Source organism: Sceloporus occidentalis, unplaced genomic scaffold (assembly GCF_023333645.1).
Source record: "Sceloporus occidentalis isolate IW3139 unplaced genomic scaffold, rSceOcc1.0.p SCAF_3, whole genome shotgun sequence".
In the NCBI taxonomy this organism is placed as follows: Eukaryota; Metazoa; Chordata; class Lepidosauria; order Squamata; family Phrynosomatidae; genus Sceloporus; species Sceloporus occidentalis.
Window position 1 is genome coordinate 197,981,138 of NW_028316983.1, and position 27,081 is coordinate 198,008,218.

The 27,081-nt window shown below is 38.4% G+C and overlaps 1 protein-coding gene across 10 annotated transcripts in view; it reads right to left on the bottom strand.

The window, feature by feature from the left end:
• ST18 (ST18 C2H2C-type zinc finger transcription factor) overlaps positions 1–27,081 on the bottom strand; it is a 291,729-nt gene that overhangs the window by 35,742 nt on the left and 228,906 nt on the right. For 9 of the 10 annotated variants that reach the window (XM_089517296.1, XM_089517295.1, XM_089517298.1 and 6 more), the window contains 6 exons: positions 22,551–22,685; positions 21,013–21,103; positions 19,254–19,358; positions 17,540–17,745; positions 14,579–14,790; positions 2,067–2,312 (listed from right to left, as the gene is read on the bottom strand). In XM_089517296.1, coding sequence (XP_089373422.1) covers positions 2,067–2,312; positions 14,579–14,790; positions 17,540–17,745; positions 19,254–19,358; positions 21,013–21,103; positions 22,551–22,685 — 995 coding nt within the window. The remainder of the gene's footprint in view (positions 1–2,066; positions 2,313–14,578; positions 14,791–17,539; positions 17,746–19,253; positions 19,359–21,012; positions 21,104–22,550; positions 22,686–27,081) is intronic. The other variant, XM_089517297.1, reaches the window with a different exon arrangement.

Below are 27,081 nucleotides of genomic sequence, written 5' to 3' on the forward strand. Positions count from 1 at the left end.
AAATAGGTCTCAGTACCCTATCACTGTTAAACATGAATGAATGGATGAATGAATGAATGCGTGTGTGTCTGTATTTTTTCTTGTGTGCCTTCAAGTTGTTTCTGACTTAGATGACCATATCATGGAATTTTCTTGTCAAGATGTGTTCATTGAAGGGGATTTGCCTTTGCCTTCCTCTGAAACTAAGAGAGTGTGACTCAGTGGGTTTCCATGGCTGTGTGGCAATTTGAATCTTGGTCTCCAAAATCTTTTTAGATTCATGCATTCTCTTTTAACATGCCTTAACCCCAACGGGATAAAGATGCATTTATCTATAAAATGGGTTTTATTGCATTCGCCCATGGCTGGGCAAATGCATCCCATTTACAGCCCAGATACCAGGTGTGCGTATCCCATGCCTTTTCAAGAATGGGAAATTAAGCCCAGTTGGCATCCAGGATGCATTTGCCCAGCCATGGGCGAATGCAATAAAACCCATTTTATAAATAAATGTGCCTTTATCCTGTCGAAGATAAGGCACTTTAAAAGAGAATGAGCTAATCTCCATAGTCTAACACTTAAAGCACTTTGCAGTGGGCCATTGGTATCTGCTGTGGTTTGGTTCCAGGACCCCCTGTGGATACGAAAACCTGTGGATGCTTAAGTCCCATTAAATACAATGGCACAGTAAAATGTAAAGCGCTGTGTAAACTTACGGTGCTATATAAATAAACAATGATGATGATGATGATGATGATGATGATGATGATGATGATGATGATGATGATGATGATAGTGTCCCTTACATAAAATGGTAAAATCAAGGTTTGCTTTTTGGACTGCATGTATTTTTAAAATATTTCTACAGTATAGATGCACCCTAATTCTGGGTGAATGGAATATAATGGTCATCCCCCCCTCCACAATGGAGGAGTTGGAGTGGAGATGGGCTGTTTGCTGCCCTCCCATTGGTAGAGACCAGGATGCTTAAATCACACCATGGCAGTGTTGCCATACTGTGAGACTGTGGGGGGCATGGGTAATGGCAGGTTTTGTCAATTGCCCCCCTATTGGTCTCATTGCAAGATTTCAATCGATCCATCCACATGCCACTGGTATAGTGTGAAGTTTACTTGGTCATTTCAGGGTTGGGTAGTAATCTCCCCCTTTTCCATGGGTTTTTTGCCTACCCCATACTGTGTCCAGTGGCATATGGGAAATTGGCTAGGGTGGAGTCTGGATTATATTTGATTTGGTTTAAAAATGTCTGGTTTTGATTGTTTTATAATAATACATCACAACATAAATATTTGAATGATATTTCCACGAGCACCTTGGACACCGTTTGGGTGGGAGGGACATTTCTGGAACCACCTCTTTAGTCCTTGTGACCTGGGAGGAGGCAGGAAGAAATTGCCTTCAGGTCTGGCTTGAAAGATAAACCCCTTCTTTAATCTTCACAGATTGGGAAGGGGGCTTTCTGGTTAGACTTCCTTATGCAGGCCGGCCAGCAAACAACCCAATTTTTGGGTTGTCATTGAAGACTTGGGAATAATCATCCTGATAAACTACAGAGGTGGTCTGAAGTAAGACGCTGGATGCAGCTTCTCCCACACTTGGTTTTGTTGGGAATTAGTTGCAGTTCTGTTAAGAAGTTAATAAATAGGTCAATAAATGGCCTTGTTTTATCCCATCTCTTGTGTCTGGTTTCATTATTCTGGGGGTTGGGTAGCAAGCATAGAATACCAGTTTTTTTTTATTATTCTACATCAGATTTCTAGGACTGGAAAAATCAAAACATATAACAAAACTTCATCTGAAAATACAATAAAGTATATCTGAAGAGCTCTGATCCGAAATCTCTTTTCTAGTTCCCTCAGATACTAGTCCCAAACTTTGATATTGTCTTCAGGAATAGTGCCCATATTCTCAAGAATGTGATCATTAACTGTTTTCACGAAGCTCTAGTATAAATGTATTGAAATTCCTCTTTCTTCATATGGGGAATTCTTCACAAATCAAATCGCCTGAGAGTAGAGGCATTTCCTCTTCCTCCATCACTGTTTAATGACAAACAAAAAAGGTACCTCTTTTTCTTCCTCTTTTCTCCCCTGACTCTTGCTATAGTTGATTGGTGTATCCCAGCCTTCCTTTTCACACAAGGTCTGGTAGAAAGTGGCATTGACCAGAATGCTGCCTGTCTTGAAGGGTGAAGAAGAAGGAGTGGGAACCGTGGTACTGGAAGAAGTTAGAGGGGTAATCTTTTCTTGGTTTCGATTCTTTTTCATGCTCAGATCCAGGGTGCCATTTTCATCGACTTCAATGTCAGTTCCCTGATATACAAGAGGAAAGAGATTTTTTTTAAAAGAGGGAACACTTTATAATTACAACACAAGACATGTGGAGCTTTTAAGGGATAAGTGAAAATGCTGCTTTTATTTAAATTTATCTAAATCTAAAACCAGCTTTTCGATTTACACCCACTAATGTTTAATTCTTAGGCAGACTTAAGTGATATCTCAGTAATGCCCTCTCACATATTTCGATACTTAAACATGGTAAGCAGAATTTGAATAAGTTGCTTCTTAAATTCTATCTGTCTGTCTATCTATCTAATCAGACTTTTTTTTAAAAAAAAGTTTAGCTTTAAATCTCCCCAGTCATTTCACTCTTACAGAGAACTATGACCCCCTTTCAGATAAAAGCATTAATTCACTGCTTAGCTCATCAACAGTATTATTATTATATTTCATCCCTTCCCCCACAAGAGAGGGATATTACAACATCTGTATCAGAGGGGGAAGGGAAAGAAATACACTAATCAGATACAAGAGGACCATTTGTTATGGGTCTTTTATACATCAGCGACAATCTCACTTCATCTCAAATGGAGTTTTGAATTACAAAGATCTTTTAAAAGGCTTACTGTAATAAAGAGAGCCAGATTGTGTCCTTTACTGAAAAATAAAGCTTTATTGCAAAGTGTACAGAGCAACTGGAGATTCTTCATATTGGTTCTCATTCTGCATTTATGACTAAACCACATTTCTCACAATGTTATTTCTTTCTTTATTATTTATAAGTATATCCTTGTTCGATTGATCGATTGCTTACAATAAACTCAAGAAAACATGCAGAGTTTTCTGCCTCTGCTTTACCCTAGGACAAGCCTGTGAAGATAGTCTGAAAAACAGCACAACTGGCCCCAGATCAACCAGTGCATTTTATGATTCAGTGAAGACTTGAATCTGGATCTCTCTAGTCTCAGTTGACCAACACTTTGCTGGCTCATAGATATTTCTTTCCCATATGACATACCATCTGAAATAACTTTATCTATTAAACTAATTTTCTTATAAGAACATCCATATACGTTAGCTCTTTTGCCTCTGTCAACAATGAAATGGCATGCTACTTTCACAGCCTTATGATTTTAAAGGAATATTTGAGCCACCACAGTGGTTGTTTTTATTAGTTTTGCTCACTGGTTATCACAGAAGGCATCCGTGTAGACAGTGATTTACTGTAGTAATAGTTCCATCAATCCTCATCTGCTAATTTGTACTGATTCTGAAAGAAAAGCCAGACCATCCAAAATAGTTTCTGATTCCCTCTTTACTTGGATGAGATGCCAGTCATACAAACAGGAAACACCAAGGGCTCTTTCACACTACACAGTTATAACACTCTGATACAATTTTAACTGCCATGTTTCCATTCTATGGAATTCTAAGATTCGTAGTTTCAGGACATATTTAGAATTCTCTGCCAGAGAACTCTAGTGCTTCACCAAACTATAGATTCCAGGATTCTGTAGGATGTAGATATAGCAGTTAAAGAGGTATTTAAGTCCTATGACTGTGTGGTATGAAAGAGGCCCAAGTCAATAATAATAATAATAATAATAATAATAATAATAATAATACATATACACTTTTCTAGGTGGCACTTTCACTCTTAGATTTCCCCCCTAAGGACTGGAGAAGGGGAGGTCAAGAGAGTTAGGGCCAAGCCCTGGGATATGGGAAGCCATGTGGTTTGTTTGATTGTCTGATGGACAATTGGTGACTAAAATGATAATCCATGGCTAATGTGAACCAAGGCTTGCAGCTACACTCTTTCTGAATAGAGTCTTAATTAGCTTTTGTTTGTTTATACATGCATTCTAAAAGTTTCATATGATAAATATACTGACAAGCTGGATTGTGCTCAGAGAAGGATGACGAAGATGATAAAAGGTCTGGAAACCAAGCCTTATGAGGAATGACTGAGGGAGATGGGTATGCTTAGCTTGAAAAAGAAGACTGAAAAGTTATATGATAGCTATCTAAATATCTGCAGGGATAGGGCCAGCTTGTTTTCTGCCGTTCCAAAGGGATGTTTCAAGAGTACTTTAGGGGAAAAGCAGATGGTTAACTTGGAGTGGCCGGAGCTGCTCTAGCCTTGGTCACCCCTTGATCAGTGCACAATTGTGGTGACCTGATACTGTGGTCCTGGGCCAGCTGCTGCCACAGTCCCAAACAGAATGCTGACAAAGAGTGGACTTTCCCTGCTTCTTCTTGTGCCAGATTTTCCCAGCCAGGTGCGCTTTCTGCACAACTTCCAGCCACTCTGTGGTCGACGTGCATCATCTGCACGCCCTGCCCCCAAAGCGACCCAAAGTTGCTCTTTCCTGCCTGTCTCTTTTGGGCCTTAGTTGTGCGTGATGGTCTTTATGGTCCCTTCCAATTCTAAGATTATATTATTCTATCCCATACTTGCTATACCTGATACACTTGGCAATGGGAGCACCTGGCTTATTACAGAAATGACTTTGACTAAAAGTACAGCAATCAAAATGAAGATCACATTTTCCTCCACCTTTACAAATATCTAAACAGCATCTAGTCTTGATTTCAGACTTTACATACCATATCAATTAACAGATGTCTAGTCACATCAAACAGGAATAATGTTGACAGGATTGTTCCAGAAAACACAATGTTGTGTAGCTCATTCCAGCTTCAGGAATAATGCTATTTCTTTACAAGTATTTTTATATCACAAGCCAGAAAACTCAATGTCTTTGGGATACCTAGGCTACTGATGAGACTAGAAAGATTAATGATCTCAGTTTCTTGTGAAAAGTTGAATCTATCAGGCCAATTGTGTGTACATGTGCAAGTCATAAACCATTCTACTTCCTTCAGTTGTATGATGAATGCCCCAATTTTAATCCCTCAGCTTAAAGAAAAATATGCTTTATTATATTTATGGGAAGTAAATACACTTCTAAAATGTTCATACTAAGATGCTCTGGTTATATCTTTCTGCCCCTTTTTAGTAAATAGTTTAATCTCCTGTGATAGTTTTAAGCCCTGAATTTGACAGTACAGCTTATCCTGGATAATAACTTAGTAACCACAACATCTTATGCCATCTGTATAAATATCAAATACATTCTGTATCAGTATTAATAAACCTTACTTATATCTCATAGATATTAACTACATCACTGCCAGCTGAACTTTCCAGGGCCTAACTGAGTTGCCATGATTACCTTGTGTTTTTTTGGCTTCATGGTTGATATCTAAGTACAGCCATGAAACAGAGCTACAAGTAATCAGGTTTAATGGTCATTGTAAAGTAAAATGCTAAATATTGTAGTTGCTGACATTTTTCATAATAAAAAACTTGGGTTAAGTCTGCCTGACCAGCATTCACATAAAATGCCAGACCTCTGTGACAGATGGCTTAGGAGAAGATGCCATGTGATAGGGATGCTGTAGTTTTATAGTGCAAAACCCATAAATAGTGCAGATTTTCTGTCACTGACAAAATACCAGCCACTCAGAAGGCACAGAAAACAGCAAACAAATTCCATAAAGCAGTCAAAGTCTTCTCAAATTAAATCACAGATCCAAACATGTCAGGAAGCACATCTGACAACTGGGAATCCAGCCTCATTTAGGCATGATATTTGATTGAAAGACAATTCATATTGGTTATTGTGAATATGAAGGTACTAGCTAAGACTTCTGATGTACAAAAACTGGTGAAAAGAAAATAGACAAATTCTGTATTTATTTGTAACAGAGTACAGATGGAGTTTAAGTGAGCTCACAGATGCACAAGACAATCAGAGTCACAGAGAAATCACCTCTTGTAGTCATAGGAGATTGGATCCCTGTTTATTACACATTTGTAAAATTTAGCCCCATAAAAACATGTATAAATTTTGCTTCAGTCACAGCATCTGCCAAATGTCAAATGGAAAACTATTACACAATTCTAATTTTATTTTCTATTTTTTATCCTCATCAATAATTCTTTCAGTCTTACTGTTATGTTTAACTACTGAACTATCATAGAATCATAGAGTTGGAAAAGACCACAAGGGCCATCCAGACTAACCCCCTGCTGTGCAGGAAGACACAATCAGAGCACTCTCAACAGATGGCCATCCAGCCTTTAAAAACCTCCAAAGTTAACTCTGAGACTGCCATACTCTGAAGCAGCATATCCCACTCCCAACCAGATCTTACTGTTGGAAGTTCTTCCTAATATTGTGCTGGAATCTCTTTTCCTGTAGTTTAAATCCATTACTCCATGTCCTAGTTTCAGGAGTAGCAGAAAACAAGCTTGCTCCATCTTCAATATGACATCCATTCAAATATTTAAACATGGCTATCATGTCACCCCTTAACCTTCTCTTTCCCAGGCCAAACATACTATGATTCTATGATTCTATAAGTCACTCTTCATAGAGCATGGCATCCAGACCTTTCACCATTTTGGTTGCCCTCCTCTGGACATGATCCAACTTGTCAATATACCTCTTGAATTGTGGAAGCCCAAAGCTGGACACAGTATCCCAGGTGATGTCTGACCAAAGTAGAATGGCACTATTACTTCCCTTGATCTAAACACGTGACTCCTGTTGATGCAGCCTAAGATCATATTGGCTTTTTTAGATGCTGCATCACACTGTTGATTCATGGTTAGCTTTTGGTCTGCTAAGACACCTAGATCCCTTTCACATGTAGTTATCAACTAGATGAGAAACCATTGTTAAAATGGTTATAAGTACTGCTTATTTTCATCCTGTCAAGGTAAAGAAGTGTTAGGTAGCTCTGGGTGATGATTTATGTTTTTGAGCAGAATAATAATAATAATAATAATAGTCTTTATTTATATCTTCCTGCCTTTCCCAATGGATCAAGGTGGGATCACAGCAGAATTAAAAGACAGTTACAGTATTCCAACGTTAATTACCGCACAATTAAAACTACAGCTAAAAACATAAAACATCAAATATAAAACATCAAACATCAAACATTATCAATCAGTCGCAGGGTCAGAAGCATGTGATACAGATATCCTGAGAAAGGACCCCTTCGTACTGCAGGTGAAAGGTTGCATCTTTAACTGTTACCACAAAAAGAAACTCCATGTATACTGAAAGCCAATAATTCATGGGAAAGAAAGGAAATTTCAGCTCTGTCCTGTTAGCTAGGCAAAAAAATATTTATGTAGAGAAACATTCAGTTCTACAATCTTCTCATTAATCCGAATTGTTATGATCTCAAAAGGGTTGTACTGCATCATTTTTTTTAAATGTATAGATTATCTAGGGCAGTGGGTCTCAATCACCAGTCCCCAAGTGCAATTGGTCTAAAAATCTGATCATCCTGGTCACTGATCATGTGGTGGATGCTGTAGTTCAACACCATTTAGGAATTCAAAACTGAGACTCGTTGATCTTCTAAGAAACAGACTAAATATTGCTTAAACCTTTCAATTTTCTCAGTCTCAGCAAAGAGCTGTCTACATTGCTAGTTGGAATGAGTTTACATCAACTAAAGAAAGAGAGAAAGTTTACTGCTCTAGATTTAACACATGACTTTCCTGCTGGATTAGATCAAGGCCCCACAATTGAAGCCATAAAAGTTTAGAAAGGTTACTTTTTGAGGGGACTACAATTCCCTGATCCCTCATGCTATCAGGGTATTCTGGGACTAGTAGACCAAAAAGTAACTTTCTTCTAAGATCTGGAAAATTAGTTTGGGGGGGGGGGGATGAGCCAGCTGGACATGTATATGCCTACAGATGCTCATTTTATCATTTTTACTGTAAAAAAAAGTGTTCCTACAACAAAATGCTGCTTATTCCCAAGGAATTGATTTAACTACCAAGGCAGCAGAAGCAAACTCTGTTTTATTCCTGTAGTCAGGATGGTGCTGCAATTTAAGTGAGTTTAAAATGCAAAATATACATGCTCAGATGAATTAGTTTTATCACGGCTGACAGTATGTGTTTGTCTCTTTGTTTGTTCTACTGTAACATGCAGAAGCATTTACAAAGTATGCAATGGCTCAGGGGGTAGGGAAGTGAAGATTTTAGTTCTATGCTGCACAATTGGCATATAAATAGATAGAAGCATAGGTCTGCTAAATTCAAGGACTAGAATTACTTAGTTGGACATGTGGGAAATCCACCAACATGCTATGCAGGCAACACAGCATGCAGGCAACACGTCTTGGTCACTTCATCCTTCAAAACTGGCATTTTGAGGATCAATTTAACTATCAGGCTTTCTAGCCCTTGCTGTGTTTATTTAATTTATTTATTTAATTTATTTATAGCAAGGGTGAAGAGCCCCTTCCATGTTGACCAAATCTGGCCTTCCTGCCCTACAGGAGGCCCAGCAAGCTCCATCTCTAAATTGCTGCCCGCTCACAGAAAGGAAAGTGGAAGGACCAAGCTACAACCTCAGGCAGCACTCCATGAGAACATGGCACAATAAGCTTCCTATCTCTCTCCCCTTTCCCAATTGGGAAGGAACAGGAAGTCCAAAGATAGCTCAAGACTTAACCAGGGTCTCAAGGAGACAGTCCATCTGGTGTTGAAAGAGTTCCTTTGCCTGCTTCTCATTGCCCCAACTGGGGCAAATGATCGATGTGACTCAGCCCGTACCTAGATAAATTTCTTCTCCATTCGCTGGCTTAATGCTTTTCCCTATTTAGAAAGAATCACATACAATGTGTTCAGTGCCTCAGTTACCACAGGTAAAAGGAAAATAATAGATGCCATCAGGAAATATGTTTAAGAGAGAGAGGACCACATCCCTGACATCATGTTCTGGTGCTGTAGCAGACCAATGGATCTAAATCTATTAGGCCAATGTTTTTTCAGAACAATCTCCTATTGCTCCATGTTCTGTGTCTTAAAATGACACATAAAACAATAGTTTGAGGATTGATTGTTCTGACTGTGCATCAGATATGTGGGTGAACAAATCTGGACTGGCCTAAAAGTTACTGTATGAAATGCCAGAGCATAATAACTGCTGGTGAATAGCACTTTGTACCTGTGGATGGGTTAGGGGAATTCTACCAGTTTCATTTTTCTTTTGCAAAAAAATAAAATAAAAAAAAATCTCAAGTTCTTTCTATCAACAATGGAGATGCCACATGGTCATAATAATGGCATCTCCATATGGATCAAGTCTTGTCCCCAATGCCAGAAGGCCTTAGGATGGCTATAAATATGTTTTCCACATGGAAACAATATGCAGAGCTGCATGGCCAATTTCTTGCATACAAAAGTTAAATAGGCCCCACAATGCCCCATTTTCCAGTGAAGAGGTGGGATATACATTTCATAAATAAGTACATAATAATAATGTTTCTTTGACAGCAACCCACACCATGGCTTTAACACATGAAATGCCTTATTCAATGCTATCACTACACCATTTGATCAGTTGGTCCTCAAAGCCCTTTTCAGCAAAGACTTAAAATACAATAAAAATATTTAAAAACAAACAAACAAACCCTGATTATATTACAACTACAGCTAGTAATATGGCTAATAAGCAGCAGACACTTGCTAAATTAAACATGACTAGGTTTCATAAAAGCTTATTAAAGTATTGAATAAGTGTTTTTGTTTTTGTTTTTTAAAAAAACCTTGCTGTTTAAGTTATAGAAAAACAAATACCCGAGAGATGTATCTGTGAGGGAATACAGAATATACTATACAAAGAAAGGCTTGGTCTGGATAGTGATTCATCCAAGACCTAAAGACCAAAAACTTGAGACAGGGACCTTAGTCAAAGATCTCAAGCACTGCACACATTGTTCAGAGAGCCATCTCTGCATAGCTCACTCCTACTTGCTATTCCTGGCTGAATTTTAAGTTTTTGTTGTTAAGAGAAGTCTCTGGCATTTAAAATATATTGCTCATCAAGAAGCAAATGGATCCCAGTATTCTGGCCACTGAGTCCAAAAACACTGGGACAAGTGGCAAGTATTTGACATTTTATAAAATCAAATTTTATTTCTTAGCATTAAACACTGCAGAAAAACATCAGACCTAATGTGCTGCCTTTACTTAAGTTCTAGTTGTTCTGCACTAAACACACACACACACACACATACATATACACACTGGCTCCATCAATTGAATTATTCTTTTGTTTCACTCAACAATTTCATGATTAAGACCAGGAAAAGAAATAAGAGGAATGATAGCTGCTTTTTTCCTAATTATTTTAATGCTGTTTATTTTTTCAGTTTGTTTTCTTTCAGGGCACAGTATGCATATAACATTTTGCTGAGGCATGTTTCAGGAAAACATGCAAACATTAAATAGAATTCTTGGCAAAAGGAAACGAAAAGGATAAAGATAGAACACACAGCTTGTTTGTACCTCTTTGAGTGGCAGTGACATAAATCATTATGTGAAAACAGGATAAATCTGTGATACGATACAGTATGATTAATATGTGAAGTGTATGGGGGCAAGAACTTGCATTAGAATAGAAACTATTAGCTCCTGAAACTTTTTAAACATTTGACTCCAAGGGAATTGGATGAGGCCACACTGAAGAAGTGTCACTTCAACTATTGGTACTTCTGACTGATTCTTCTCTATCTCTTCCAAATTTCTTTCAGTGAGTAGAAATCACCTGTCGGTTAACCTATGGTCATTTAATGCATCAACGTAATAAAAAACAATCATGAAAATGTTTGCTGGAAAACTACTGTATTTCACATATGGTTGTAGATAATGTAGCATATTTGCAATTGGATTTAATTTGGTTTCAATTATTCAGATTAATTTCAAGAGGCTTTTATAATGAAACATGACATATCAGCACCATGCAGCACCTCTGAGCCTTTCTTAGATGTCGCTGTCTTTGTCAGATTGTAGTTTATTGTGGCACTAGAACTGACAGAGAAGGCTAAATGTCTCACAAAACTACAGTTCCCAGAAGTACCTAGCATTGAGCCAGAGCAGTTACAGTAATCTCAGATTGGATTATTTCTGCAGAGTGTTTTGGACCAAAGAGGCAATAGAATCATAAGTCAAAATATGTTGTAGTCATATGGGATTAGCATTAGGTACAAGCCTCTTCTGCTGGGAGGATGGGTGCAATTCCTCATTAATTTTGTTTTCAAAAAAAGCAATGAATAATTCTAGCAATGTTCTTACTACTGTGAGAAAGTCTTTAAAAACCATGCAGTTTTCAAAGCTTATTCACAATTTAGGATGTATTCTGGGGAACATTTGCACATGATTGTTTTGCACAGAATATATGATTTTCTGTACATAAAAGGTTGTTTCCTATGTGGAAAAGGCTACTTTCTATGAAAGCCAACCAAACTATCAAGAATATATTTAAGATGAAGAGACCCATGTCCTGTTACTAAAGAAATACACTAGACATAGAAGACTACATAAAGATAGTGATAGTTTTTTATTTGATCCACAGGGCAATGTTCTGCAAGCAGGTGAGAGCATCCTTCCATCCACCTAACCTAGTGGTTCTCAATGATCCCTTTGGGGGTCGAATGAACCTTTCACAGGTGTTGCCTAAGACCATAGGAAAACATATATTTCCAATGGTCTTAGGAACTGACACCATCAGTTGAGGGGTCACCACAACATGAGGAACTGTATTAAAGGGTGGTGGCATTAAGAAGGTTGAGAACCATTGATCTAACCCATCCTCATCATGTAGATAATGGCACTGCTGTAAGATGGTGAGCAAAATGGAGAAAATCTAAAGAGGGGAAATGTAGCACCAGTAAGGATCAATGTAAAAAAAATGCAAGTACTTTTTAATTAATTAATGTTACTGTCAGAGAGCTCGACTGTTACTGTGAGTGATGTATCCATTTTGTGTTTTAATTTGAACTTTAAGGGAAATATTAAATATTAATATCTTGACTAAAACTCAGAGCAGTCTCACTACCCATCCCTGCTGCAGCTGCTTCTACCAAAACTTTTCATTCTGAAGCAGCTTTGAAAGAAATGGAATCTGCATAAATTCATTTTTTTGTTCATAGAAAATGTTCCCAATCCTTTTTGAAAAAATCTTTATCTTTGAAAATATTTATTTCTATCATATGACTTCATTTATATCCTGCCTTTCTCCAAAATGGAACTCAAAACAGATTACAATGTAAGCTTAAAAAATAGCTAAAAGGGTATGTTGTACAAAAGTTTTTTTAAAAAAACACATTAAATCATTAATCAATTTAAATCACATTTTTAAACACAAAGTCAAAAAGCAGAGGCAAAGGCAGAAAGCAAAGTTAAGGCAATTTCAAGTTCATCTTTCATATTATTTCAAATGAAATTATTGTACTTTTTGTGAAAAAGGATATTCAAAACATTTTTTTTAAAAAAGGTGTAAATTAAACAATATGTAAATGAAACCAAAAGAAATAAAGTAGAAGAGTAAAAAAATACAGAAAAATCATCACATTGAATTAAAACAAAAAATATAAATGTATTGGATTCAGTTTATATTTTGAATATTGTAGTATAATTTGTTTTAGTTTAGGTACATGTATCTAGAGAATATGGCAGCATATATTTTCCTGTTTAAATCCCCCATTTTAGAAAATGGATGATTATCCAAACCAAATAAAAAGAATATGTGTGATTTTGGCTGCTCCATCTCTTTCAGCTTTGCTTGCCTTCACTCTGGCCAGAAGCTAATTCTAATTCTTCTGTCAGATATTCTGAACCACTGGTTGTCATTGTGCCCTACTGGAAGTTTGGCAAAAATGATTGCTGGCAGAAGATGAGACTGCAAAGGCCATTTCTATTTTTATTTTATTTTTTAATTTCTGGATGCAACCAACCCACCAGTATATGCCCCAGATGCCACCATGAGGTGTAACGATTGCTGTATCCTCTTTGGCAAATGCAAAACAGGTGTACAGTGGAGGAAAAAGAATCTTATGTATGGTCCCTTTATTACCTTTCTTTGGCAAGAAAGGTCTGTTTCTAAGGTCAGCCAAAGGTAGGGGAAGCAATTTAATAGAGCCTCTGGCATCAGCCTCCTTTTCAACACGAGGGGGGAAGAGATGCCTTTGCCATAACCCAGCACTAGAAGATGGCTCTGGCCAATAACAGGAATAAAGCTGTGGACCCAAAGAAAATTGGCAACAAACCCTGAGCCCTAAAAAGGAGTTGTCTGGCTAGCAGGTCGATGAACGCAACACTATCCTCTTGGCTGGCTTCAAGAAGCAGACCCATCACAAAGAAAAATTCTTTCTCAAAAAAGGGCAGAAAATTCTATCTCACAAAACCTCAGCTAATTGAATAAATATGGATTTGTCATCAGGGATAGCAGTTAGTTATGTAGAACAGGAGCTCCAAAGAAGGAGTTTCTTCTTGGCCAGAATAAATGTTGCTTATAGGGCAACCACTGCGTCTCTATAACAGGCATATGTCACAGAGAGCATATTCAAGTACAAAGGCAGTGTTTTGTGTATTGTTCTAGAACACTTTTCACAGACAATCCACCACCATGACTTTGTCCATCTATCTTTTCTACAAGACAGATTCAGTATCTTTGAATGAGGGTCTGTCGACACCATAGTCCAAATTCTATCAGTGCTCCTGGAGCAACAAATGACATGCAATGATATTCATAAGTCTTAGAACAACAAAGGGTCAAATCTACTGATTTGCAAGGCAGCATATTCAGGGTATTTTATATCCTATGTCATAAAATTTTATAACACAAGGATATCTTTTGTGGCTCTTAATAAACACTGAAACTGGAAGACAATTGCAATGAAATACAAAAGTGTAAACAACAAGATATTCATGCAATTTCTTCCCAGACTCTGTTTCTGAGATAACATGTATTATATTTATTTCTTAATAGGAGTCAATTGAACTATTAGTATTCACAAAAAATGTGGGTATGTGACATAGTCTTCCTCATTTTATTTAATTCTACAGTAACTCATTTCACCATGAAAAGAGAAAAGTCTGATACAAAATTTTTACAGTGTATTCACCCAAAACTGTGGATTTGGAATCTCCCTCTTTCATTCCATAATTCTTCTTTGAAACCCATTACAGCAGCTGCCTACAACAGAGCTATTGCGTTTCTCCCCCCTCCTAAAACCATTCCTCTGTCTCTCTTCCAAAGAGCATCCAAAAAGGAGCTGCTCCTTTTGAAATCCTTCTTCCTTTTGCTATTTGTGAAGGGGGAAGAGAGAAATCAAATGAAGTCACTAACATGAAAGACAGTTTATTTGCGCAGTTCAGTAGCTAGCACACCCTCCAGGTTCTTGGATTGGCCTACCTTGGCAGACAGACTCTGTGGTTTGTTGGAGAGGATCTCTGCTGCTTCCCTGCAGTGGGTGGAAAGGTTCAGGATTGCAGCAGCTGCTGCTATGTGGGTGTCTTCACTACATTGACCGTAGCCGTAAGAGTTGGCATGGCAAGGGCTCTGTGTGTGGGCACTAGCACTAGGCAGCCGATTAGAAAATTTCCCTGGATTTGAAAAATGCTTTGCTGTTGAAGAGAGATTTGATTAGAAATAGATTGCATGCAACTATTCCCCAATTAGAAATGCTCTGATATTTTTTTTTGTTTCTGATTTTTTAAAAACAAGAACAACAACAACCAGATTATCATTTCATGCTCTAAAAGAGGTAAAGAATAAATTAAAGAATATCTGTACTTGAGTGGAAAGTCACACTGCTATTAAGAGCTTCAAGAAGTAATACATTTAATATTTCAGATGGTTTTGTGTTGATAATACTCTTGGAAACCCAAAGTGGCTGTATAAAAATACAGGTACCCCCATTTCTAGTAGAAGAGGAAAGTGTGAATTGTTCATTCAAGATGTACTTATTCCTTGCACTGGAAATTCTTTACTTCCCTTCCATCAATTTCAGTGATGTGTGAATCAAGAACAAACCAGAATTGGCTGAATGGTAGTTTGAGCACGAACAAAAAAATTATTAAGACAGCCCAGGGTACCAAGTTCTGCCATATTCAGGCATCATGACAAATATTTCACAGAGAGAAGGTCCATATATTGGCATATTTATTTATTAAAACGTTTGTATCCTACCAGTCTTCCAATAATGGGACTCAAGGTAGGTGACAAGCTACATAAATAATCAATAGCTTATTCTACATTTCTTTCAGTGATGCAGCAATGGTATTTTGCTGAAATCATGGGCAATCCCAAAAAATATCAGTACTGTTCAGACCAGAGCGTGCATCTACACTGTAGTAATAATGCAATTTGGCACTTTAACTGCCATGGCTCCATCATACTGATTCTTGGGGTGTCCTGGTTTATGAGTCACCAGCACTCTTTGTCAGAGAAGGCTATAGACCTTGTAAAATTACAAATTGTAGGTTTCCATAGGATGGAGCTATAGTACTTAAAATGGTGTCAAAGATTATTTGTGTTTATTCTTCAGAGATTTAACACATTTTACAGGAATAGTTTTGTCCATTCTAGCAAATTTCAGTTATGGTTGTAAGTCTGTAGACTGCTTCAAATAGAATGATACACAATGTGTCCACTGTGATGTGGAGCACATATGGAATTCTTTATGAACAATCTGAGACATAAGTGATTTTGGAAAGAACCTGGAGATAACTCGTTAAAAATAATTTGTTACCACTAATTTATTTTTTTAACAACAAATTTAAACTTTAATGAACACAATGGCATTAACTTTTAAATAACAATATGTCTGCTTTTTAAAATTTATCACTTTTGTCAGGGTCTAGAGATGTTGGCCATTTTGGGCCATTTGTAAATGATTTTTCTTTTAAGTTAACAAGTCAATGACTAGCATTTTTATTAGCAATTAATGCAACAAATTAATTATATAAATCTTTCTTAACATTTAAATATTAATGAATTCATTTCCTTTAACAATACAGTGTTAATGTGTTAATGTTAATGTTTCCAGAATCTGTTTTTAGACGTATACTTTAATGACACTAACAGAAAATGTGCAGCTAAATGGGGTTCCATTTTCAGGTAAGGTTTCACCCCAACCTTATTTCAAGATATTGATCTGATTTTTCTGTAGGCATAGGGTTCTGTATTACAAGGTGAGAGCAAGGGAATATTTGGGAGACTTGCACCAGTTGTCGGCCTATAGTTGTTGTTGTTGTTAACTACCCTAAAGTTGGCCCAGACCCATGATAAACCTATGGATGAGACATGTCTGAGACTCCCTATCTTCCACTGCTCTATTTGCAAATTCATGCCCGTGACCTAGGCACTAGCAAAATAATCAAAATAATATTCTTGGCCAAGTACCAGCATCAAGAACATGTGACGAAAAATAACATTTTCTCCACAAACTTAAGTATATGGAATGCTATCTGGGAACCTAATTAGCTTTTTAAAAATATAGATCATGAGCATAACAAAATCAAACCATTTAACAGTCAGGAGGGGATGTTGTCCATGCATATGTGTGCACTTATTTTCAATAGACATTATTACTCATTGGTCAAGATTCAACACAGATCTTACCATGGTAATTTGCCCAATGGTTGTACTGCCTCACTCTGAATGTTGGCATTGCACAGACAACCACTATCTATCAACATAATTTCTTAATGTCCCATTCCACAATGGGGAATGTGCAATGGAAGTCAAATGGTAATGTAGCTATGGTGCAAGCTGTTACTGAATCAAGTGGTAAACTGAAGATACTGACAAATGCATACTGTCTGATAATGTACAATCACATGCATAAAGGCTACATTTGCAGACCTCTGCTTGCAACCATGAACTAAATATTAGCAAGGTTTCATGACTGAAAAAGTACAATAAGAGAACATATTTGAGTATGACATCAACAGAATTCCACCCATTATAAGGAAGAAATTTTCCTTTTGGGGTTTAAAAATATGGCATGTCCTCCATCCCATCTGTTGATATAATGCAACCTTCTGAAGGGAGGTAACACATAGAGGTGTTACAAACCAGTAGCCAGTCTTTAGATGAATTTAACTGAATGCACCTAAAACTATGTACTCATGTATTTATGTGTGTATAAGGACACACACATTCCAAACCTGTGCACCAGACTTTGTTATCTGCAGGCAGAGCAACAAATACATAGATTTTCATAATTCTCTTGACTAGACTTGTTTTTTAAAATTATGGCATGTTTTGAAATGTTACAGACAAACTGGTTTAGCTATGCTATTGGCATTTATTACTTTCTAGATGCAATCTAAGACATAATTCAAAATAAAAACAAAGTCTCTCACTTACAGTCAAGGAATTGTGTAGGTTTTTGTCCTTGCATAGTTGGCACCATTGTGCGTTTGCCAAAGACTTGGGCATCAAAACTAGCATAGTCAAATGGTACTTTCCCACATTTCGCTTGCTCTCTTGTAAAGGTGGCTCTGGAGGAAGGGATTGGTTGGGCAGATCGGCAACTATACTGAGATAACTCAAATTGCTTCATCAAGTTTGTCCTGTAAAGAGAATGAAGAAAACAAAATAATGAGTATATTTTTTTTATCTGTTTCCTTACAGTGAAATCCCTGATATGGTAGCCTATGACTACAGACTAGCATGCCAGTCCCAGCAGTAGGAGAGGACGAAATAAAAGCTGACACAAATCAAATGTTTACTGTTTTCCTATTATGTTGTTGTTTTGTGCAGAAATAATTTTTGACTTATGGAACCTTAAGGTGCCATAAGTCTATCACAGGGTTTTCTAGGTCTGAAGGTGTATTACTCACCCAAGGTCACCAAGGGTTTTCATGTTCAACCAGGGGATTGAACACTGATCTCCTGTCATTCTCCAGCACTCAAACCACTACACTACATGTCATACTTCTCTAAAAATTCTGTTCTCTTATATGAAGACAAAGAAGCCCTGAGTAGGCAATATGTCATGTAGAGTGAATTTATGTAATCAGAGCTGATTGTATTTATCTAACTTTCTGTACAGAATCATGTGCCTTTTTACTAAAACACTATACAAATCAACTAAATGTACAGGTGTCAAGTGGAAGTCCACGGCTATGCCCTTGCTATTTTAGTTTTAATATAAAATCCTAAGGCATCACCCCCCCCCCCAAAAAAAAAAAAAGTTTGACAGCAGAAAGAAAAATAATCATGAAAGCCCTTTAGGTATATTGGTAACTGCTAAGTTCAAATTGTGTGAGTTTTAAAAATGTGTTTTTGAAATATTGTATTGTATTTTCATAAACAAATTAGCCAATACCATCAGCGCTGTAGACTCGTCATGGAATAAACCTTTCTAGTCTGTTGCAAATAAAGCTAATATCAGCTGTAGCAATTTTAGATTTATGACTAAAATGCTACTGAAGAGGTGTTACTAAAAACATTTATTTTAAAATATCAGCAATGTGATCCAAGTGCCACAATTTCTGAATGAACTAATCTTGACCAAGTACATATGGAAGCAGTATTTCTTAGGATCATTTCATACATGCATGCTTCTTAGTATTCGTGTTACTTATCAAAAACATTATTACATTCAGGTACATTTATGATATTCATGAGAAAATTCATATTGTGTTTTCGGTATGGCTTGACTTTATGACAAATTGTTCTAGATGGACATTCTGCTACAAAAGGAAATTGCTGGTTCCCACCCCATCTGCAGTGCTAATGTCATGCAAACTTGCATTTTGCAATCATGGAACATGATTCACAAACACATTTTTCTTCATTCATTCCCTGTAGGAAAAGAATCCTCACTCATACATCGACTTGAAGCAAAACCAAAAAGGTCACTTGTGCATAAATTAGTGATGCAGTCTTTTCACTTATACAGAGGCACCTGTGTCTTTCATAGAACATTGTGGAGTTGATTGCCTTAGATTTTGTAAAGTTCTGCCTGCACCATAGAATCAGAAGCTGGACATTTTAAGATATTGTGGGCTAGAATGTTAGTGACATGTATGTTTCACCCACATACCTGCACTATGACATGATGGGTGAGTCTTACCTGTGGACCTGATCATGGCACTGCCCCATTTTGGGAGATTCTTGCTGATTTTTTTCCTGAGACATTGCCATTTTTTCAGCTGCCGCAATGGGACAACCGGAAAGACTGTTGGAAAGAGATTTGCCATGTATGAGTATTACTTAGCTACCCATATTTCTTCTCCCCATGGAAGGAACATTTTAAATTTTCATTTTAGCTTTCTATTAAATGTTATTTAGCATACTGCCATTTGTTTCCTTCACAGCTTCTGGAATGCCAGCTATATCTCTTTCTGCATAGCCATCTATATCTTGCTGGAGCACCCCCTACACCCCCCTGGTTCATAGTGGTGAGAACCCATGGTATTAACACCCCCCCCCCATTTCATACCATACAGAATCCTTAGTAATGCTTTTTTGCACTAATGTTACTCATAAATCATAATTCCCATATACCACTGAATGTAATGCTAATAGTTGTGACTTAAACAACTAGCAAAATTAAAATTATACCTTCAAATTATAATATCATCCAGATTACCTAAATGTACTTACATATACATAGTGAAGATTTGGTTAAAATGTAACATTTTTAAAGAAATGGAAAAAGAAGGTTTTTTTAAAAAAATTCAAAAACTTTATTTTTTAAAAAAATAATTTTTGAAATTTGAAATTTTAATTTTAAAAAATTCTGGGGGCCCTCTTTTCTTCTCCCACTGAGATTCACCCCACTCTGACCATCTCTTAAAGCTTTCTAAAGAGATACAGGCAAATGTCACAATGTTTCTGCCAAAATAGAGAAGCAGTGGTGTCACTCCCTTAAGGGTGCCACTGCCCTGGTTCATTCAGGCTGTCCTTGTTCATCCATTCCTATTTCATTCACAGTTATCTGAACTCTTTGCTACCCACTTCTACCATCCCAGTCTGAGAAATTCAGTGCTTGTTGTGTATGTCTCTTCATTACTTCCATACAAAATCAAGCATCACTACTTGTAATGCTTACCCTATAACAAGATTATATTTTGTAATATAACACTCATTTCCACATCTGTTTCTTCCATGGGGAAATTAACCCAAGCTAAACTTATCCATGTTTTTGGTGTACTGGATCAAGTCATGGTGAATCATAACCTGAACATATGTTGGACAAGTCAGAAGATTGAATCAGCACACCAAAGTACACTGAAAATATCTGATGAGATTGATTTCATTACATAAAATTGGCCTTTTCTGTATTTATGAATAAGATCGTTTATAATTAACTTAATTTATTCCTATTCATGGTCACATATATTCAAAAACAAGGACACAGCTATAATGTCTGATATAATTAGGATGAAGAAGCATGATAATTTACTGATATACATGATAGATTATAGAAAGATTTACAGATTTCAGCATAATTTATTGGCACAGGTGGTAGAATTGTCCCCCACCAATGGTTAAAACTATTTCCCCTTTTTACTGAATTTTAAAGAATAATAGTTTATTAAACAAAAAACAAATAACAATTAATTGTTCAGAGCAATACCGAAAATTATTAATTGAGTCATTCAACTTATAGTTCAGCAAAAGTTCTCTTTTGAAGTCTCAGTGATTTAAATGAGAGAATGAAGGAAGAAACGTAGTGAATAATTACATCCCTAGCTATCAAGGAGGTTTCCTCATGGGACTTAGGTGGTTGTGTTACCATTTTGCATTGAATGAGTGACAAATGCTAATGAACATTTGCCAGTCTTGAAAAGGCTAGTTTATTGTTACTGGTAAAAGAGTAGGATTACCTTCTGTGAGTGTTACGGTTACTGTTGACATGTCCTCTCCCTGTACATCCAGGAGTGGGGCACTTTAGAACATTTTCATGCATGGCAAGGACTAAAGAAAAAGAAGAACAGAGCATACTGAATACACATGAACTTCACCACAGGTTCAGAACTCTGGTGCTATCAACATTCATGCTAGGAGCTGGAAACATGCAACTCTACAGATGTTGGAGCGCAACGCTGGCTACTGCTGCTGCAATCCAACAACATTTGGAGGGCCATGTGAATTCCACCTCTGATTTATACATTAAAGACCATTGAACTCCATTTTGTGGCCTCAAAGACTTTTACCAGTCCACCCATGCCCATTTTAAAAAAATAAAATGGTGCCATTTTCAGGCAATTTCCCTCAAATAATGTAAAATGCTTCTCCAAATGAGTAAAAACCCATGAAAAAAACCAGCTGCAAATTATCTCAGAACTCTGTACTACCTCCAGATACCTCTGTTTTCCTCTGCAGTCCCTTTCAAAATGTTGCAGAAGGAAATGGCCATTATTTGGCCTTGCTATGTTTGTGTGGGGGTGGGGTCCACATGGGGTTCTTGGGTAAAAATTAGTCCCTAGTTCCCACACTGTTGTCCATGGCTGTTTTAACAGATATACAATGCTAGGTCTCCATACAAGCATCTCAGTTCCTACCACTATGGAGATTTGAAAAAGGGGAAGAGGTCTGCATTCCACTGCTATACAAGGTCCCTTTCATACTATATACTTATAATGCTATGATTCCACTTTAACTGGAATGGCTGCATCCTACTGAATTTTAGCAATTGCAATTCAGGGAGGGACATTTATAGCTCTCAGCCAGAGAGCTCAATTTGCTCACCAAACTAAAAACAAAAGGATTCCACAGGATGCCCCCATGCAGTATAGCCATTGTCAAGTGGAATTATTTTGTTATTGTAAGCCCTCAATTAATTTCTGACTTATGGTGACCTTAACGTGACTTTATCATGGAGTTTTCTGAGGCTGAGAGTGTGTAACCCACCCAAGGCCACCTAGTGGCTTTCCATGGCCAAGCAGGGAATTGAACCCTAGTCTCCAGAGTCATAATCCAAAATTCAAACCACTACGACACACTGGCTCTCAAAGCAGAATTATAGTGCTATATCTTTGTGCTATGAAAGAACCTCTGGTGTTTGTCAGGGTGTCCTGGCAGAGTGTGGGGGTCATACTTCCCTTCAGGGATGGATTGGAAGGGTTAAAGAATCCATTTGCTGACCAGTATGTGCAAGTGATGAAAAGAATGGATTGCATCTGGTGGTTTGAGCTAGGGTTCTCTAGACATTGTTTAAACTGTGATCCTGGAAAATAATCTGATGCTTGAAATGTAAATACAGTTTGTACATTTGTACATATCCATGGGTTTATTTCCCATTACAGATCCTTGCAGCTTCATAGATAAAGTCCTGACAGTTTTCCCTAGAGACAATTCCCCATGTTTTGATTCTAATAGTGAAGGGAAAATACATTTTTCTCTACAAAGAAATAATACTTACTTTCAAGGGGAACTCTGACTTTATGTGGGCAACCAGAAAGACTGCGGTGATGTGGATACAATCCAGTCACATGCCCTGTACCATCACATCCTGGGATAGGACATTTGGTTTCTCTCTTTTCAGGCCTAGGCAAGTCTGCAGATCACAGAAACAAATTTATTGTCTCAACATTTTCTTTTCCCCCCATGCCTACCTGAATGATTTTATGAGCGCAAAAGCAGCTCTCTGTCGAGGTAAAATTCTAGAATTTTAATTATTTAATAAAAAAAATACTTCAGATGATGACTTTGCTATTTTGCATTAAAATGCATGGGTTTGGAATTGCCAAGGCATCTTAGAAGCTCATCGGACTCATTTTTTTGTCTGTAATGGGCACGGGAAGGGGACACTTGGGGCCACACGAGTCTGGGGGGAAATGGATTTTACCGCACCTCAAAGTGTCCTCAAAATGGCCCCATTCCGTCCCTCAGCCCCAAGCCATCTCCATTTACTGCTGAGAAGCGTCCTTTGCTCCAGTTGGAAGACTTCTGACCAAAGCAAAGGACACTCCTCAGCACTGAATAAGGATGGCTTGGCTCCGGGGGATGGAAGGGGGCCATTTTGAGGACATTTTGCTGTGCGGTAAAATCTGTTTTTTCTCGGTCATGCCCAGCCTTGAGCGGCCCCTTTCTGTACCCATAACAGAAAAAAAAAATGAGTCCAATAAGCTTCTAAGGACCCATTCTTACTGGAGGAATAACCCACATCCTGATTCAGCTCTGCCCGCTATATTAATTGATTCCAAAAGGCCCCTTGTTCCCACCATGAAAATGGGGCCTGTTTGGAATTGATTTTTTGGGAGGGCACGCTTGTCATTCCCATTGGGGCTGTGAAAGACAGGCAGCCCTTCACTTATTCACCCCGTACCCCCTGGACACCTTCGGAAGGTCTTTCTCTTCTCTCTACCTTTTTCTCTCACTTCCTTCCCCTCTCCTGGGGCTGGTGGCACTTCCAACACTGCTGCTGCTGCACTGATGCTGCTTGCTCCATGCTGGCTGGTGTGGTAGCAATGCTGTCTGCCCCACCAGCCCTGGGAAAGCCACGGAGGCCCGGCAGCAGCACCGGCTGCCCCACCAGCCCTGGGAGAAGTGCCAGTGTGGCAGCAGGAAAGAAAGGTAGCAAGGAAGGGAACCAGGAAGAGGAGAAGGAGGATGGGGGGTGGGGGTGGGGGGTGGGTCCTTTTTTAAAAAGTAAAACTAATCACAAAATTGGTAGAACGGCCTAGCAGCTACTCTCTTTTGCAAGTAGCTGCTTTGCCTATCTAGCAATTTTGTGATTAGTTTATTTTTTTAAAAAAGGACCCAAAATGGCAGCACTGGCGGTTTGTGTGACATCTGAGGATGGGTGACAAACACACACACACACACCTCTGCCATTCTGAAAGAATCAATCCCAATCTGACGTTCCCACATGATGGGCATGGATTGGGGTCAGTTTTTACCAAAAGAACTGCAAAAGAACCACTAACAAAATACCCTGGGATTTTGGCATTTACCCCATTTTCCCCACTACTGGAAGCGATCAGATGAGGATCTGAATTGATTTTCAGTGGGAACTGGGGCCCTTTAAATCGATGTAGGATGTAAAGCTTTTAGTAGTGGGAATGGGCCCTAAGTCAAAAACTAGAAAACAGGAACTAACTGTGAAAGGGAAAAAAATGAACTTATCAGGCTTTGGGAATGTTATATATTTATAAGGGCTACATCAAATAAAGAATGTAGAATTCATTGTATTCTTATTATTCTTTATTTGTTGGGAAGCTGGTGAAAAACTTTAGTGGAGAGCTTAAGCTGAGAATTTCCTTTGATCTATATACTTGTGGTCACTATAGCATGCATGGCTATAAAAAGTGTGATGAGCCTATTAAATCAGGAAAGATAATGACAAGCTTTTAGGCCATATTATACTTGCAAAGTATCTCTAATCACTCCCTTGGTCCCCTGATGAAGCCCCTGCCCTTCCACAAAAAAAATCCTACTCCATTGAAACAGGGACAAGGGGGAGATAATGTGTAATAAATAAGGGGTGATTCTCTTGGTGGCACACTCATCCACTTCATTCTGTCCAAGCTTTTCCAAAATGTGGAAAGTCCAGACAGAGCTAAACTAGCTGCAAATCTAGGGGCCATTCCCATTGGGCATATAATGCAACTTATATCGCTGCGATTCTGACTTGGATTTTTTTCCCGAGTCGTAATCGAATCAGACCCATCGTTCCCATTAAAAACAGGTGCAAACAGACCTGATTTTTTTTTACCTCTGTTTTCGTTCCCATTGGTATTTTCCCTGTGGTAATTTGAAGCGGGTTATTTTGCTCCCCATTCCTATTGCCCTTCCAGAACCTCTTTTTTAAAAATCAGCTGTCAATCAAGTGCCTAAGCACTTGACGTCACAGCCAATCAGTTGCTTAGGCGCTTTTCCCCTCCGGGAAAGGAAGAAGGGAGCCTCCATTCCACTCAAATCTATTCTCAGGAAGAGAGAAGGAGTCTCTATTCGCCCTAAACCCCTTTGCATCCCAGGCTCTTCTGAGTCTCCGCAGACTCCCTCTGGAAGAGAGTAGGAGCCTCTATTCGTCCTAAACCCCTTTGGGTCCCAGGCTCTTCTGTGTCTTCCCATAGTTTCTCTGGGAAAGAGAGGAGCCTCTATTCACCCCAAATCCCTTTGCTTCCCCCATTTCTCCCTGGGCTGTCTGGGGGACAATCAAGCAGGCATGTAATGCAAAGCTGATCTGCTGCTCAGGCACTCAGGCAGAGGCAAAAAAAAGAAAAAAAGAATACTTAAAAAATGTTTTCAATGGGTCTCCTCACACGTCGGTCTATGAACATGGAGCGGGGGTGGGGTTTGCAGGGGACGTAATGTGTTTACTGCATTTGTAGGTCAATGTAGCGTGATCGCCTTACCCTGCTTCCCACTCCACCGGGGGAAAGGCTATGCGAATGGGAGAAAATGGCGCCAGTAATGCAGGAAAGAGAACAAGCGGGTGTCACACCCAGGCCAACCCCTTGAGCACTGCTCCTCCCATCCCCAAGTTCCCAAATCAGATACCCTTTCGTTCCCATTCATTTGCACTGAATCAGACTCTGGAGGTGCAGGAAAACCCTCTTTAAAATGCACTTTTTTAAAACCGATTTATCCACCATCGATTACATGGGGATCAGATCCGAATTCCAATGGGAACGAAATCGGCACAATGAGGATCGAATGCGCACTCAAATGGGAATGATGCACCCCTAATTCAATTCTTGATCCACGTTATAACCCAGTGGGAATGGGGCCCTAGATGGCTGGAGAAGTACTGCTGTAGCCATGGTCCTGCCCCCTTTCACTTCCCATGAGCTTTCCATAGCTACAGAAGGTCTGGGTGGAATTAGATCAGCTGAATAATCAAAGCACCCACTGGACGAGGATTCTTCAAGATGGTGACATAATCCCCTTAACTCCATCACAACCATATCTGATCAGAGAGGGCCTGGTACTGGAGCAAAGCCAGCTATGTACTAAACTGGCATCAGTAGGCTTTTATTTTATTGATCCTCTTATCTCTTTATTTTTTTTACTAGATCTTATTCTAGATTTTGCCTTGATGCTTCCTTAAAGCACTCTCTCTCTCTCTCTCTCTCTATATATATATATATATATACAGTATATATATATGTGTGTGTGTGTGTGTGTGTGTGTGTATACACACACACACACACACACACACACATTGGGGTCAATTTTTACCAAAAGAACTGCAAAAGAACCACTAACAAAATACCCCGGGATATTGGCATTTACCCCATTTTATACCTCATATATATGAGACCAAGGCTTTTTTTCAAGGTAGTCTCTCCAGATATGTAAATGTGTTATGTGTTTAACCCACTCACAGAGGGATGCACCTCAGATTTTCAGCCCTGAGAAACAGATCAGTCTTTAAACTTTTACTGTTCACTATAGGCTCTTCTTGATCATGGGGAGATCTACCAGTATTATTCTCCACATACCATCTCCCCACTTTGGCTTCATCCTATTCTCAGCACTGCCATACATGTCCTTCAATTTCCCACTGGTAATGTCTGCAAAATTTGATTTTCAGTCTGGGTTTGATAGGCTTGTTTTAATCCACAGTCCCTAGATTTTCTACAGTGGAGGTGTATGTTGATTTACACCCATAGTCCCTTAATGAATATTGGGGATTACAAGGGAATCTGAAGTGCTCATGTGAGAGGTGAGCACTATGGTTTAATATGGCTAATTATCTGGGTGGTGATAGTGGAATGTTCTAATGAATGATGTGGTTATCTTCAGCAGCAGCACTGGACAGCTGGTTTTAAAATGTTTTTAAAATCTGGCATAGCACTGTGGGGATGCAGCTTAAATTTGGACCTTATTAATATGTTGTACTATAAGCAACTGGTTGTTGCTTATTAGTCATGTGTTTGAGGGAGAGATTCATTAAGTCTGAATCCATGGGGAATTTGTCCTTAATAAGGGTATAAGAAGTGATT